Genomic DNA, 18,295 nt, shown 5'->3' on the forward strand with positions numbered 1-18,295 from the left:
TTCACCGCTGTAGGTGTTGCCTCTACAACTTGACTTGGGCATTTTTCTTCATGGAGTCCATTTGGAGCCCTAACGGGTCGGACCTGCTTCGACCCACTGTTGGCCCACTTTCCTTGGGCTTTGACACATGCTCCCTTTTTATTCCTAATCGCCTCTTTGGAGTGACCTTAGTGCTTAGGCCCATACTTAGTTTGGGGTTTAATTTCTAACCCTCTACATAAATTTCATATTTTTTTTTAACGACTTGTTGAGAAAATAAATTAACTTAAAACTTTGATACTTCTTGTTGAGAAATATTCTCGAGTGTGTAAGGAAAGTTTATTCAAAATTAATATGCACACATTCACAAAAATGATTACACAATATTTAACATAGTTTGACACTAATACTTATATTTACACGAAAGAGTGAATAAAGTTCACTGAAAATAATAGAGTATAATTGTCCAATAAAAATGTGCTAATTTGATATCGATAAATGGTTCCATAGGCTTGCTGATAATTGAGTCATCAAACTCTAAGTTTTATAAGATTCTCATTCTTTGTTATTTACATTCCACAATTTTATATGGAAATCACTTATCATCCCCTTTGACAAGTCTCTCGTATACCTATCTCATATACTTATATATCTATGTATATAATAATTATTTAACTGTTTAAGATTCGTCTTTTCTTTTCGATTTTGTATTTTCATTTTAAATGATTTACTAATAGTGACCTATATATTGAGTGAATGTTTTTTTGTAATTACGCAAATATTCTTGGTCAATTATATAACAAGTTTTTTTGTAATTACGCGAACATTATTGATCAATATGAAACATGTTTTTTTTTTATATTTATAATTATGCAAATATTCTTGCTCAATTATGAAACATAAATCTTTTATTTTTTAACAAATTATAAATACACCCATCAGGTTTGTTTAAAATTAGAATTGGTCCTATAATACTAGAAATTACAACTACCATTTGTTATAAATTTTCATTTAACACAATACTCAGAAAAAAAAAAAAAATCAATTCTCTTTTGCAATGATAAATCATCAAAATTGTTTATTGAAAATTATTTATCATATCATTAAAAACTATTAATTTACTTAATGATTTATTTATTAACAAAATGGTTAACTAAAAAATATTTTTTATATCATTACAAATTGTTAATTTACTCTTGTTTGGGAAGTTGGCTATTTTAGTAGGCTAATTTAATTTTTGATTATTTTAATAGGCTAAAATATTTGCGTTTGGGAAGATGATTAAATTTTTATTTTTATTTTTATAGTTGTATGTGATGTTTGTGAGAGGAAAAGTAAAATAATTATGGATTTGACATAATATTTTGTCTTATTGGCTATTTTAGCCTATTTTGTCTTTTTGTGAATTTTAACAAAAAAGCCCCCAACCCAACTTGCCAAACACCGCCTTAATGATTTACTTATTAGTAAATGTGATCATTCATTATGCGAGTATGATTTATGTACTAATAAAATTAGTTATTTGTATATATGTGTATTTTCTTTTGCTTCTTTGTTAGTTCAGTGAATTATGTTAGTATTTTTTTTTAGATGAGATAATTATCTTAGTATTTGTTCTATATTTATCTGTTGAGAAAAGTTACACACCATAATTTTTTTTTATAAATTCGGAATAAATTTTAAAGACTCATAAATTCACCCAAAATGATATAATAATAAATTTGGAGTCTATATCATTGATTGTATAACAAATCAAAAAATAATACATATCATACCATATAATTCTATTATATATTTAATTATTCATTATATTCAATTTCATAAAACAATATTTTAATTTTTAAAAAATTATCAAAATACAAAATTTAGATATATTGTAATAATAGCCCGTGACTTCTTAAACTAGTGTATATATATATATATATATATATTATTAATTCTGTGAACCAATAAGAATTACCTAGATTTTTACCCTGAATAAGAGTGTATAGTTGGGATTCGTTTGATAATTAGCTATTTTAATTGATTTTTTTATTTTTATATTAAAAAGTTAAAAAAATAAATAAAATAATATGACAACTTATATAAGTTTTTGACTTTTTAACTATCTTAACTACTCCTCAAGCAAGACTTAAATAATTTGCATTTCCATTCATGAATTTCTAGTCGCACTACTTGGAACCCAACTGTTCTGGTCCTATATGTAACTTATTTACTAGGGCAAATTGCACTAACAGTTCTTATAGTTTGGGATTCGTGTCACTTTGGTCCATAATTTTTCAATTATAACACGTTTGACTCTACATTTTAAATCTTGTTCCAAATAAAGACAATTGAAAATGCCATTACTTAATTTCAAAGGCAAAATTGACAATTTGATAAAATATAAACTAATTTGACAAAATAAATGTCAAGAAAATATTTTTAAATTTTAAAAAATTATTTCTATCAACGAAAGATAAAATTATGTAAAATTGATAAATCTTTTACACATTTATTTATTTATTTATTTTACCAAATTAATTTTTATTATGTGTTTGGATGATAATTATGTAATAGGTGATTGTTAAGATTTTAATATGTAATCGATATATTTAATATATGAAATATTTTTAATTTTGGATTTTTTGATTTAATGGATTAATATAATAATGATATCATAATTGTCGTCATATTTGACTTTTGAAAAAATAGAAACTAATTTAGTTAGCGATATCCGATCAACGTGATTTTTTACATGCATATAGTACTCAACGAGTTCTACATATTGAACGGTTCATATTATCAAAATGTGACCCATGGTGGCCCCCATGAGCTGAATAGCACAGTCTAAATGGTTTCCCGCGAAGACGACAATCATTTCTAGACCAGTACAGCAGACCAATCACGCAGACTGCCCATCACTTCAGCAAAAAGTTTAGTGTTATTTTTTTATGTGTAAATTTATTTTTTTTTGTATTTTTTTTTTGAATAGTGACAACTTTTTAACTTTTTGAATTTTTGTTTTTTTCAAGATATGTCAAACCAGGCCTTAATGAAAATAAAAACAACTACCCATTACATGGTCATCATCCAAATACATAATTAAAATTAATTTGGTAAAAAAAAATGTTTAAAAAATTTATCAATTTTGCATAATTTTATCTTTAGTGGGTAGAAATAATTTTTAAAAATTCAAAACTATTTTTTTGACATTTATTTTATAAAATTAGTTTATATTTTTATCAAATTGATGATTTTGCCCTTGAAATTAACCAATAGTATCTTCAATTATCCTTATTTGAAACAAAAATTAAAATACAGGGTCAAATATGTCATAATTAAAAAGTTAAAAACCAAAGTGATACAAGTTTCAAACTATACACAAATCTATACTCTCTCTCTATATAAGTAAATGTAGTAAATTTTCTAAAATTTTCAAATGTCTTGAATACTAATATTTGAGACGTTCTCTTTCCTATGTGACAGTTCTTGTAGTCTTCCTTACTTCATTTTCCTAATTTTTATTTTTTTTAATATAATAAAAAGTCAAACAAAATATTTTAAAAAATTGAAATAAATAAATTTAGATAAAGATAATCTAAATTTATCAAAAACATATGTATTTAAATCTTTATTTTAATAAATCACATGATTTACTCTTTTTTTTTTCTTTTTCTCTATCACATATTAAAAATTAAAAATTTTGAAATAATGAAATAACTATATAACTTGTTAATCTATATCTATTAAAAGTATATATATTTAAATCTTGAATTTGAATAAATTACAGGATTTACTTTTATTGTTTTCCCCCTCTCTCTATCACATATATTATAGTCTCTCCCTTCTTCTTCTTTTATTATGTTTTCCACTTACTCATGCGAGTTTTTATGAGTCAAGCTAACAATAGTTTATTTTTTTTTAGTTTTCTTTTTCTTACTCAAATAACCAGCCATGATAGCTGTGACTTCAACCATCATTTTTGTATTCATTCTTTGAATATTATTTTTTCATTTGATATTATATACATGAACTTGATTATTTACAATACACCAGTATCAATCACGTAGTCATGATCATCACCATGACAACGATAGGGACCACCACGACAATTGTGAAAGAAAATTAAGTCCATTGTAGCTACCGCCATTGGCCTCAATAGGTTAATGATTTGGATAAAACATGTTTGGGTAATAGAGGGAATGAGCTAAACTACCGTGCATAATAGGGTTCGATTTTTATTTATTTATTAATTTTTTGACATATATGCATATATGTGTGTGTAAGAAATATGAAAATTTATATGGAAGTCGATATTTTTATGAATTCATTGAGAGCAAATTATGCAAAATTAAAAAATTTCAACATTTGGGCTTAGCTAATTTTGTTTATTTCAAAATTATTCAAAATTTATACATTATATTCCTTACATATAATATTTTTTTATTTAATTTTCTAAAAAATATTTCTTATAACAAGATGTTTTTGCCAATAGTTTTGATTGTTATCTTAATTTCATAAATTATAAATTGATAGTATATTTTTTGCACAATATAAAAATAATATGAAACTTGTTTAACAAATATAAATTTCATGTATAACACGGATTATACCATAACACATTATTACAAAAAAAATTTGTATTAACTCATTTTAAATTATAAAGCCGGTGTATAGCATGAATTACCACTAGTAGAATCCTATATGGTTGTTTTGTAAATTTTGTAAATTATGATGTAAAATTTCCTCATTCAGCATCTCAATAATTATTATATTTTAAAGATTTGATTTGATTTTTAATTTTTTTTTATAACCATTAACCATAAGTAACAGTTTGATTCTTAATTTTCGCATAACATTGGGCTGATCTGTTCACTCGGCCCACTTTCTTGGTGTGTTTCTCAAGAAAATCCCCAAATCTGTTCCACCAAGCACTTTTCTTTCAGTCTAGGTTTTGCAAATCTTCTTCTTCCGATCTTCTGCAATTTGATTATTTATCTGTTCGAACAGGTAATACATATATATGGACTTGTACATGTATTAATCGATCGATTTTTAGTATACAATCTGATAAATTAGTTTATTCCAATTTAATTTTATGGTTTCCCCTCTTAATTCTGAAGAATTATCTCATCATTCGATTAGTTCTTGCTGTTTGGTTGCTGAGAAAATGAAAAGAAATGAAAAAGAGGAAATTTTGAATCTTTTTTCTTACGTTGTTTTTAGGTTATGAGCATGAAGTTCGATACGAGTGGTCTCGAGTCCCATCATGGGATGCTCTTTGGAGCAAGAGATGAGCTTTCCAGTGGGTTATCAGCTGCCCCATCTTTTGACATTCCCAATTCCAATGATGTGGGTTTGATTTAGTAATACCAGACCTTGATGATTTTTAGTAAGTTTTGGGTTGGTTTGCTTTTTAATTAATTAATTATTATTTTTTTTTCGGTTGTTGTTTCTCAGTTTGATTGTTTTCAGAAAGAAGCTATACAGATGGTGAAACCAGCAAAGGGCACAACAACTCTGGCTTTCATTTTTAAAGAGGGTGTAATGGTTGCTGCCGACTCTCGGGCTAGCATGGGAGGCTACATCTGTATGTTCATAAGTCTTTTAATGATGCTGTTTGTTTTCATTCATTGTTTTTTTGATGTTTTCAAACATATACCTTTGCTTACCACTGCAATTGTAATATTCACAGCCTCGCAATCTGTGAAGAAAATCATTGAAATTAATCCTTACATGCTTGGCACAATGGCTGGTGGAGCAGCTGACTGCCAATTCTGGCATAGAAATCTGGGTATTAAGGTAATTCACTTACATTTTCCCCTATCTGCCAGTTCTGCCTATTTGGTTCCTACGATGTCATTGTCAAGTGTCAATTCATAAACAGGTTTTTCCAACACAGTAAACCCGGGAATTAAAGCATGCGAACATGGTTGTCCTTGCATGTGTGCGTCTGAATAAAATACTTTTGTCTTCTTCTCTGCATTGTTGTCTAGCTCTAATGCCATAATTTCTGTTAGTTACTTGATGTAGTTGCCCAATTGTCTAGTCTTGGAAAGCGTTATAACCACCTAATTGTGGTACAGCTCTGTCGTTGCTGACTTGCTAAACTAACCGATCAGCTTGATGCACCTATGTGGTTGACTGGTTTAAATTTGACGGCAATTCCACAGTGCATTTTTTTATTTTGGTTTTAGTATCTGGGGGCATGAATTTCTCAATATTAAAATTTTTCTTGTCTATGTCACTAACAACATTTGTTTTGCATATTTTAGTGCCGACTCCATGAACTTGCAAATAAGCGCAGAATTTCCGTTACAGGGGCCTCAAAACTATTAGCAAACATTCTATATAATTACCGTGGAATGGGTCTGTCTGTTGGAACCATGATTGCTGGTTGGGATGAAACGGTAATAGCAATTGAATGTTATAGAAAAATGCTGCTGGTCCTGCTGTTATTGGACTCTTATAAGCCGTATTCCTTGTGGTTTGTAGGGTCCTGGGTTGTATTATGTGGATAGTGAGGGAGGACGTCTAAAGGGAACAAGATTTTCTGTTGGATCTGGTTCACCTTATGCTTATGGAGTACTGGACAACGGGTGAGTTATTTTTCACCCCTTTCTTTTCTCATACTATCATATGAATTTTTAAATGCATTTCTTGTATGCCATCTTTTGGGACACCTTACATGAGGAGAACAGAACTACATGTGAGATTGTCTGGGAGAAATACTTGGATGTACTTGGAAAAGTTGTTTTCCTGCAACTTTCATTGGCTCAAGCTTCTCTGTCTGCTTCCCTTTTTTTTTTTTTTTTTTCCTTTGCTGTTTCTTTCCCAATTCCCACAATGGATTTTGTTAACCACACTCCATCTCCAACGTTGCAAACGTGCTGGCGAAGCCAACTGAAAGGAAAACCATGGCTTGATGTTTCGGTTGCAGAATTGCAGCATTGAGTTTTGTTAAAATTTCCTGTCTTACTTGTAAAAAATTGATAAAGATATTGATTGTTTGAGATGCCAATAGGCTACTTGCCAGCCTTGTTGATTCCATAGCTGCAACTCTTCTAATACCATAACATACTAATTCTCAATCACAATGATATGTTGCCTTACAAAAGAGGAATACAAGCATATGTTTAACTTAATCCTTGCTCAATCATAATTTCATGGCTATTGGAACTGAATTTCTCTTGCTTTTTCCATAACCAACATTTTTTTGGTGGTCAAATTTGGCTGTATTTTGCTGTTTATTTTTCTTATTTATTAAAAAAAATTATGTTTTCTCATTATCTTGTTCTACGTAGGTTTTAGAAATATTTGAAAGAATTTTATGCTTATTCTGTTGTTATTGTCAATTTGGTAGATATCGTTATGATATGTCGGTGGAAGAAGCAGCAGAGTTGGCTAGACGTTCAATTTATCATGCAACATTCCGAGATGGTGCAAGTGGTGGTGTGGCAAGTGGTATGCTCCCTCCCTCCCTCCCTCTCTCTCTCTCTCTCTCTCTCTCTCTGCATGTGTGTGCGCATGTGGGTTGTGAGGCTTGAAACCTATGACTTCATTTTCTTCTGTTATTGTCAGTCTATTATGTGGGACCAAACGGATGGAAGAAACTCTCTGGGGATGATGTTGCTGAACTTCACTACAGTTACTATCCAGTTGAACCAGCGGTGGTCGAACAAGAGATGGTTGAGACTTGAGGCCTTTGAGAGAGGGCTGCTTTGATGTTCTTTCTGTAACTCTTCTTCTTCTTCTTCTTCTTCTTCTTTTCAAAGTAATGTGGTTCTCCAACTATTACTAAACAGCCTTACTGCATTGCAATTTAATTTTTCTGATAGTTTTTTCTTGCTGGTTTGAAAACTTGTAATTAACCTTTGCTTTGCTCTGCCAATCCTGCTTTTATTTTATTTTACGAATTTTAAAATTTTATCTTTGCCACCTTTATTACTCCTAAATCTCCTGCATATGCCTTACTGAAAAAGTGAAAATTAAGGCTGTATTTGGATTTTTGAAAAAAGGAAACAAAGAAGGAAAAGAAAAGAAAACGATTCTAATTCATCTATTGATTTTTCTATTGGCAAGTATAAAATTTTTTGGCTGATCATTACACATTATTATCACTTGTATCAAAGGAGTTTCTAAAAGGATTAGACTTCTCTTAAGTCTGAAATGTAGTTGTGTAGTTGTGAGATAGTGTGGATCTCATATAGTGTAAGCAGTTTAAGCTCTCTCTCATTTGTGAATTTCACGCTTTCTTACAACTATATTTCTATTGATTGGAGAGAAGTGGTGGCCTTATTAACAAGGCATGAGGCACCATCATCACGAGGCTTTCTTCTGTAGTCAAATTGGAACATACCAAACATTTGAGTGCGATATGCATGGTAAGTAATGAAAAATTAGTACATACTTTCATAGTATCATTGTAATATTTGCACTGTGTTCTTAATAAATGAAAAAGTATAGCATATATATGTATTAAGTGAACTGTCTTTTATCTTTTAATAGCTTGATATAAGTGAATCAACGTGTTTCACACTTAAAATTTTTCGATATGTGACAATGTGCGGAGTGCTTATATGCATTTCATTTGTGTGCAATATGGTTGGGCATGACAAGCTGATGACATATTTTATGTGGTAATAAATGGGGCTCCATGAACCATTTTGAATATTATGTACCAAAAACTTATGACCTTTTAGGCTAAAAATTCCCTTGTGTACAAAGCAAAATGATTCTTTTTCTCTTTCCATGTCTTCCTATTTCTTTGTCTGGGAATAATGTACTAGAGTGGGGCTTTACTTGTCTCTTCCTGGATAAAATAAAGTGATCAATACATGCTTGCATTAAAAATCATTCAACAATATTATATTTTATTTCGTTTGTCCTTTGAAGGAAAGAACAGAAAAAGGGGAAAACTGAAAAGAAAATGAAAGAAAACAATCAAACAATAGTAAAATACACCCAAGATTAGTTTTGATCTATTTGTTAGGGTGTTTGGTCCTCCTATCCCTATTATGCACCACACATTGTCAAACTAGAACTAGCAACAAACATTTTCATAACTTAAGCTAAACATTTTTAAAATCATTCTTTTAATTTCATTTTCAACTAGGGATGTGGACGGATCGGTTTATATTGATTTTGGAGGAAAATCATAACCTGAACCATCCTTGGCGAATTGAGAATTTTTCAATTCATTGCCATTTCACCTATTCTCAAATCCAACAGGTTGGTTGAATATTTTGACAGTTTCAAAATAGCGGTTTGAGTGGATTGACCAGGTTAAAAATGCAAAATGAGAAATGACATTAGTGAGGATATAATCGTAAATTTTTAACAATTTATTATTTATTCCAAAACAAACTCACAAATTAATTGAATGCATAATGCCATTCAAGATTTTATTTCATAAATTGATAGACAAAACAAACATATTAGAAAGGGTAAATTACAAATACATTCCCTGATATTTGTTAAAGGTACAGATTATCCCTTGTGATTTGGAAAATTACAAATACTTTCTTGTTAGAATTTTTTTATTTAACAAAATTAACTAAAAAAATAAAATTCATAATTACTCTCCTATACAATAATAAAATTACTTCAATTATTAATTGAAACATATTTCTAACATCATTAAAAACTGTTAATTGACTTCATGATTTATTAACAAAACGGGCAATTTGTTACGAAATTAGAAATCTCAAGGAGTGAAATGTAATTTTAAAAACCACAGGGGGTGATTCGTATTTTAATTAAGGGTGTATTTATAATTTAACCTATTAAAAAAAATATGTGATGAAAATAAGGAGGGGGTGTTATTTGATTAATGGTAATAGAGTCATAAAAAAATTATGTGTGCAAAATAATTTTAACTATAAGTCAATCAATCCTTTTAATTTTATCATTTAACCTGTCCAACGTACCCATTCACATTCTCAAGCTGCATGGATTGATTGGGTCGACGCAAGTTAACTGATTAACGAATCTTTTTGCACACTTTTTTTATTTTTTTATTTTTTATTGGATATTTATAAATTATAATCCTATATACGAATGAAGTATAAATATCATTACTCAACAATAGAACAAACGAAAATGGAAGCACACACTCTCTCACTTTCTCTCTCTCTTCCTCTGTCCTGGTTTTGTTAGCTTCTAAGCATGTTTTCATAATTGGGAGATAGAAATAATCATCATGTGCTTCTTCATTAAACAATTGAAAAATCATTTGAATATTATATTGGATAATAAATAGCCAATGAAATGAACCAAGTCACCAAAAGTCTTCACCAAGAAACTCTTTTTTTCTTTATTCTTCTAATTTTTTTTTCCTCTCACTCAAAGCAAGAATTGTACTTGAGAAATTACACAAATAAAAGTGAATGAGATTGAAAGAATGTCTTTGACACTATCATATCATAAATACAAGTTGGTGGTGTTGGTTATTTGAAAAAGATTGCTGTAATAAGAATCCAAACCCTGCTTTCCTCACCCACCCAAACCAAAAACAAATGATAACAAATCAAGTGTTTTTTTTTTTAAATTTTATTTGGGGGCACTGTTGCATGGAACTGTTATGTCCAACAACAACAGTTGAAAGGCAGTGGTTGAAGAAATTGGAACTAATTTCCTTTGTTTTTTGTTTTTAACTGGAACTAATTTCTTTTGTTTGATGTCTTCTGCATTGCAATTTACATTTTGTAGATTACATGTACAGCCTTCCAGCCCACACTTGCAAGGGCATGATTAGACAGGTTTTCAATACAATCATGTCATGTTCATGCTAGAAAAGGGATTGGAATTACTACCAGGAAAGAAAAAAAAAATTTGTTTAACTTTTTTACGTCGGTAGAATGAGTGGCTACAAAAAAGATATGCTATTTACCATGGCCAAATAGCTCAATTTAGAGTTCTAGCTTCAGTATAAAATTAGAGAAATTTCAATTTTCTATCTAAAATTTAAATATTTAAATTACGTTAATTTGAATGTTGTTTTTCTTATATTGAATTTTTTCATGAGAAGAAAGATTCATGATGGTAGCTAATCCCATTTGATGAGACTTAAGACTTGATTTGATTTGATTTGATTTATTGAATTTTTTTGATGAGAAAGTGAACCACTTCCCCTCTTTCTGGTTTAGACTTTCCATTGGTCAATGGATGATCATGGAGGTTTTTTCAAGTTGTAACTCCAATTTCAGCTAATCCAAATTCTTACTATAACCATTAAGGTTTGGTTTTCCTTCGGTCTGTGATCGGACTGGAGGGTGCTATTGGGCTTGTGGGCAGTGGCGGAGAGAGTAAGGGATTAGGGGGGTCACGTGTTCCCTCTAGATTTTGGATTTTTTTTTTCTTTTTTTGTAAATATAAAGAAAATATTTTAAATAAAAAAAAATTACAAAAATATTATTACAGTGAAATGTCAATGACATTTTAAAAAATTATGAGAACAATAATGGTTATTTTGATTGAAAATTAAGAGACTACTATAAACTATATTATCTATGAAAATTTTATGAAATTTTTTGAATGTAACGATGATGTCATTATTATTAACATGCAAATATAAGTAATCTCACTATAAAGATGTGAAATTTATTGGATTGTTAGTTACATTTTACATGTGAGGTTCACTTTCTATGTGTTTCATTACTATTAGTTGGTGATATTACATACTAATGATGATGTGATATTACCATTATATTGAATTTTTAATCAAATTTTATATAAAAAATAATTTATCATTATATAATTTATTTTAAGACTTAAATCTATATATTTTTTTTTATATTGTCCATGATACATTAGTTATAAATGACATTATGTTTTTGATATTTCTTGAAACTAATCGTAAAAGCTTGCCTGGAATATTTTTGTAAATTTTTTTGATATTGTAATTAATAAGTGCTCTCTAATTTAATTTCCTGGCTCCACCACTGCTTGTGGGGACTCATCACGGGTCCTGTTTTGATAATCTGAATCGTTTAATATGTAGAACTCGTCGAGCACTATATGCTTGTAAAAAATCATGTTGATTGGATATTGATAGTTATGTGATCGAATTAGTTTTGTACATATAAAAAAATAGACAGTGAAAAAATAAACGATTGATAGAAATTTGATCTGATGAAATAGCGTTGATATTCAATCGATGTAATTTTTTATAACCGTATAATATTTAACGAGTTCCACACATTAAACAGTTTAAATTATTGAAATAGGACCTGTAGTAGATCCTCACAGGTCCAACAACATCCTCTAATTCGTTCGTGGAGGGAAGCCAATCCCATCCATTAATATATTGGCTCATTAGTAACATGGAATCTTTCATTTCACTAGTTTGAGACTCAGATCTCAATTAAAGTTCTCACAAGAATCTTAAATTGATTTGTAATGTTTAAAAAGGAGGTGGGGGATTTGATTAAAACTCATTAAATGAAAGTAGTCTTTAGAAGCCCCTTTTGTAACACCCCCTAAAAACCAAAGTCTTTAGAGTCCTTGTCATGACCTGAACCCGCCTCTATGGGTTAAGAACATAACCGGCCAGTAATCTTGAGATTACCTACGGCCTCATATTCAGAACAGACATAACTTGTCAGAGTAAAGGGGCCAAACGGAAGCAAAAATTAAAAACTTTGTCCATAGAGCCGTGCTTATATGCACATCAAAAAGACCATATTCAGTTACGTTAATAACCCACATCAAAAGTACAGTTTCACAAAATTCATTACAGACAGGATCATCCAACACGAGTCAACCTATGACGGGCTATTTACAGATATACACTAGGCCCTTGCCAACAAGACAAAACATAAGTACATAGCAAAAAGGCAAGGTAGGTCTCAAGAGTGAGACACAAGGCTGACTTCCTCAAAACTCGGATTTCTCCTAGCAGACTTCACTGGGGCTGGGTTTGGACTTCCCTTGGCTCACCTACAAACACATGAATGAGCGTGAGCGATAGCCCAGTGAATAATATCAAACATGACAGTTACATAACAATATGTAGAACAACATGCTCCGAACGGCCTTGGGCCCAATTCATATTTCTATTTAACAAAGATATATGACTATACGAAATGCAAATCAAGTAACTGCAGTTCCAAACATTCATGGCAAAACGGCCTTCGGCCCATTCACTTATGTCGAAACGGCTTTCGGCCCATTCATTTCTGTCAAAATGGCCTTCGACCCATTCCTTTATGTCACAACGGCCTTTGGCCGGCTCATTCATGTCAAAACGGCCTTCGGCCCACTCACATGTGTCAAAATGACCTTTGGTCCATTCATTTACACTAGGACGACCTTTGGTTCATTCATTTATATCAGGACGACCTTTGGTCCATTCGTTCACATCAAAACGACCTTCGGTCCATTCATTCACATCAAAACGACCTTCGGTCCATTCATTTATATCAAAACGACCTTCGGTCCATTCATTTATATCAAAACGACCTTTGGTCCATTCATTCATTCCTGTCAGGCTTTTGTCCACAATCCCAATTAACAACTCATAAAGTTTATAAGGGAACAAACGATTGGACATTGACAAGCTTTCGAATATTGATATTACTCACAGTGATCGGCTTGTGGATTCGCCCTGGAGCTTGACCCTACACATTCCATGCACACAAAAGGGTCATTAACAATTCAATCCGTCCCTTAATTCACATATCCCTCTTTAGGCTTTATTCTTATCTCATTAACTCATTTATAATGTTTAACACATGCCTAAGAGTGATTACAAGTAAAAGAGAACGGAAAACGAAACACAGAACGCATGAACAAAATTTCAGAAAATAGGGTCCCCGCTCGAGCGTGGACTTCCCCACTCGAGCGGACACTATAGGCCTGCAAAAGTACTGGTTGCATGAAAATTACGCTCGAGCGTTAAATAGAGCGCTCGAGCGGAAGGCCTGTCAATATTGCTCCCACGCTCGAGCGTCAACTTTCCCGCTCGAGCGGAAACCATGTCTGTAGAAAATGCTGGGAGCTCGATTTCTCCGCTCGAGCGTAACTTCACCCGCTCGAGCGGACATCGAAAATCTGGGTTTTCCAGATTGAGTTCTTGAGCTTCAAATCGGTTTTCCAGCTACATTACTTGCATGCAACGGCTCAAATTACACATTTACACATGCTAACATGCTACTAATACAAGATTACAACATCAGGAAGCTCAATTTCATGATTTATCTACATGCATGTCCCGAAATATCTCAAACCCATCATCAACATGCTCAAATTCAAACATTCAAGACTTATACTCCCATGATTTGTACATGCATGTGAGAGATGCTCATCATTCTCAACTTAGATGGTACAAATGGTGATTACAACATGAGCTTTACCCAAAACTCTACATGAATCATGTGTTTCAAGCTCAAACATGCAGATTCAAAGTAATTTCTTACATACATGAGTTCCAAGACTTCAAACTCAACAAAAATCAACTTATAACATGCTCTTTAACATTCTTTCAACTTTGAACTCACAAATTACAAACAAGAGTCCATGAATTCACTTACCTAAGAGCTTCAACCCTCAAACTCTAGCCAAATATTGAGCTAGATCTTCAAATTCCCAAGTCTTGAGCCCAAATTACACAAGTCTCTCCCTTTCTCTCTCTACAACCGGCCCTCTATTCTCTTCCTTGAGTTTAATATCAGTCAAAATGAGGCTAGGGAGGGAGAGATTGAGTGTTTAAAGCTTGACAACAAAATCCACTAAAGCCAAGATTATAATAATAAAGTAGTTGGGCTCTAATTCATCAATTTAATCGGTTTAATCTAACCCGAATCAATTTTCAATTAAATTTCACCGTAGGCTCTAAAAATTATGCCAATCACAACGGCGTAGTCCATTTCAGGTTCTGTGGCCGATAAGGCCTCCAATTTAATTTTCGAAGTGGTAAAATTAAACAGATATTCCTACGGTGAATAGATAAAAATTCAAAACCACATATTTTCACATAATGGCATACAAAACCATGCTAAACACGTAACCATAAACAACTTAAGGGCTAATTAGCATAATACAGAACAGGGATGTCACAGTCCTAATGAAGGATGAATTTCAAATCATTTTCATCACATTTGCATGCTTTATATCATGAGTTAGGTTTTACTACAATCCATTAAAGAGCAGTTATGAGAGCGAGAGAGTGAGTGTAAGTGGCTGACATGCTGGGTTGTTTTAAAAAGTTGGTTAAAAATAAAATTTTAAATTTGTTTTGACTTTATTTTAATAAAAATATATTAAAAAAAATAGAGAGATAATTACTATGTTTGGTTATTATTTTTTAAAAATATTTTTCAGAAAATTCTATTTTTTTATTTTTTGTGTTTTTTTGTGTTTACTGAATTTTTTTAATATTTTAAGCAATTTTTTTAATTTTTAAACATATCTAACATACATATACCTAAAAAGTAAAAAAAATTGAAAAAAAATCTTTTAAAAATTCACTAAATATCAAAAATACAAAAAAAATACAAGAATTCAGTACATTTTTTTAATATTTTTATGTATTTATTAATTTTTAAAAATATTTTTTCACAATTTTTTTACTTTTTAGATATATCTAAGTAAGGTGCATCTAAAAAAATAAAAAAAATGTTTAAAATTTTAAAAATATTCACTAAAAACAAAAAAACATGAAAATCAAAAAATTCAGTTTTCATAAAACTTAATTTAAAAAACTCAAACCAAACAAATAGAATGTAATCCAAAATAAATTAAAAATTAATTTTTAATTTTTAATCAAGTTCTCAAATTAGGCATGCATTAGTAATATACACGAATGATGGTATTGTTTAAATTAATATAATAATGACACATGAGGTTAATAATAATTTATAATATTTAAATATAGTCAATGTAGGATTATTGTTCAAATTATAAAAATAATAAATTTATGTAAAATTTAAACAGGCCAAGCGATTCAAGTGACAAAAAAAAAAAAAAAAAAAAAAAAAAAAAAAAAAAAAACCCAATCTGTGTCATACCTTTTATAGAAGGCCACATTCCAAAGATCCATTATCCTTAGTTCTTGACAAATGGCCCTACCCCTAATCACCTTTATTTTCTAGTAAATAAAAGGGTTTTTTTTTTTAAGGTCCTTGATATTATGATTTTATAGTATAAAGGACATCAAATATTTTTATGAAGTCTAAGGTCCATCAACAATATTTTCATAATGTCTAAGGTCCCTCAACCTTGATCCAGAGAAATTTCAGTCCAGAGAAAATTGGTCCAGAGAAATTTCAGTCCAGAGAAAATTGGTGCAGAGAAATTTCAGTCCAGAGAAAATTGGTCCAGAGAAATTTCAGTCCAGAGAAAATTGGTGCAGAGAAATTTCAGTCCAGAGAAAATTGGTCCAGAGAAATTTCAGTCCAAATTTCTCTGAAAAATCTAATTATTCTCAGAAAATCTAAATTTCTCTGCATCCATAAACACCCTTACACTGGTCTTCTAACAAAATTATCCATCCAGAGAAATTTTAAATTTCTCTGGTCTCCTTAGCCTTTGATAGACTCTCCAGAGAAATTTCAAATTTCTCTGGCCTTCCATATATGTTCCACTCTCCAGAGAAATTTCTCTACATTTCCACAACATTACCTCTCCAGAGAAATTTCAAAATCAACCCATGGAAATTTTAGTTTAAACCCAGAATTTCTGTAATAAAACAAAATGGACAAAACAAGAAATACACAAAATGGACAAAACCAGAAACAAAATGGTTAAAATGATCATCTAAATACTATAGATGATTTTAATTGAGAAATAGATTGATTGATAGTTTCACATCACAATATGACAATTCCTTTCATTGGGGAAAAATTTTGATAAACTGACAAAACATTTTAACCAGATAATCTGTTATGTTAAAAAATGTTTCTTAATTGCCATACTGTCAAAATTCCTCTCTAGTGATCAATTTCTTCAATTCCTTTCCTAAAATATTGCGTGCGTGGAGGTGTGCCAACAGCAGCTGCTTGTTTTTTTTCTTCTCAAAAGGTAATTGTATCCCAATGTTGAACAGCCACTAATAATACCCCTCAAATTCTGAATTTTACAGGAATCAGGAACGAACTTGAGCATCTGGTGTCTGCGTGTTGAGAGATTGTGGCTGGAGCGTTGATTCTGTTATACACGCGCACAACTTCCATGGCAGCAAGCTATTGCAGAGTCCAGACCGTGTTGAGAGATTGTGGCTGGAGCGTTGATTTTGTCTCAAGAGATAAAAAAAACCAAGAAACACACACACAACTTCCATGGCAGCAAGCAGCAATAGTTATGGACCTTGGTCTCTGTTGACGGAGAGCTCGAGCGGCCAAAGCAGAGTCCAGACCGTTGCCTCATTGTCGGAGATCGCGAACCAGAGGCGGACGTCGACGCTGAAGCGGGCGGAGTGTCCACTCCTCCGAAGAAGGCGAACTCTTGGTCGATGTTGAGGATCGTTGCCGGTTTCACACTGTGGAGCACGATCGTCTCATTGTCTTCAAGCTTAATTCTATCACCTGTGTCTAATTTGTTGGGTATGGGGGTGAGGGACCTTAGACTACAAAAGAATATATTGTGGACCTAATCCATTACTAAAAAGTGGATAGGGACCTTAGACCGATTTTCCCTAAATAAAATTTTGTTCCAGATGAAGAAGACCCCATGAACATCAAACACACCCTTCAAATTTTTTTATTTTATTTTGGTACCTCAAATCAAAAGAGAAAGGGGAGAGTCAAACTCTTTGGTTCTAGTTGCTAAACTAACCCTAAAAGCGAATTTTATGAAGTAAAAGCGATGGAAGAAAAATGTTTTGGGTAAATTATATTAATCACTTCTAAAATTTTAAATAAATACAATAAATTTTATAAACTTTAAAATAATTACATTGACATATTTTTCAACAAAATTAAAAAGACTAAAACTAATAGAAATGATGTGTAAATAAAAAAATAAATAAGATAAAATATATATTTCAATGTAAAAGATATAAAAATATAATGTTTCCATTCATACGAGTAATAAATTAGTAATGAAAATAAGATTAGATGTTATGTGATTTAAAATATTAAAAAGTTCAATATAGGATTCATTACATTTTTTTCTAAATCTCTTACAAAATTAATATAATTTACCAAATAATAATAGGAGAAAAATTCTCTCTAATGTAAAATCTAAATGAGAGACTATTGTGTGGTTGGATAAAATATATGAAATATTTGACAAAATATATTATTTAAATAATTAAAATGAAACTTGTAGTCAAAACAGTGCCTTCTAATTTAAATTTTGAAATGGGAGAAAATGAATTCCTAATAATAATAATAAA

The 18,295-nt window shown here is 30.9% G+C and overlaps 1 protein-coding gene across 2 annotated transcripts; it reads left to right on the plus strand.

The window, feature by feature from the left end:
* Positions 1-4,652: 4,652 nt before the first annotated feature.
* On the plus strand, positions 4,653-7,885 carry LOC114323618 (proteasome subunit beta type-5). Of its 2 annotated transcripts, XM_028271274.2 has the most exons (8): positions 4,653-4,971; positions 5,188-5,313; positions 5,422-5,551; positions 5,657-5,763; positions 6,237-6,371; positions 6,457-6,560; positions 7,325-7,425; positions 7,543-7,885. In XM_028271274.2, exons 2-8 carry the CDS (start codon positions 5,191-5,193, stop codon positions 7,659-7,661), a joined length of 819 nt encoding a protein of 272 aa, XP_028127075.1. In that variant the 5' UTR covers positions 4,653-4,971; positions 5,188-5,190; the 3' UTR covers positions 7,662-7,885. The 2 variants fall into 2 exon arrangements, with proteins under 2 accessions (XP_028127075.1, XP_028127074.2); XM_028271273.2 differs by having other exon boundaries at positions 4,813-4,971; positions 5,422-5,763.
* The last annotated feature ends 10,410 nt before the right edge of the window (positions 7,886-18,295 follow it).

The sequence above is a fragment of the Camellia sinensis genome, chromosome 5 (assembly GCF_055761805.1).
Source record: "Camellia sinensis isolate YWXY chromosome 5, ASM5576180v1, whole genome shotgun sequence".
In the NCBI taxonomy this organism is placed as follows: Eukaryota; Viridiplantae; Streptophyta; class Magnoliopsida; order Ericales; family Theaceae; genus Camellia; species Camellia sinensis.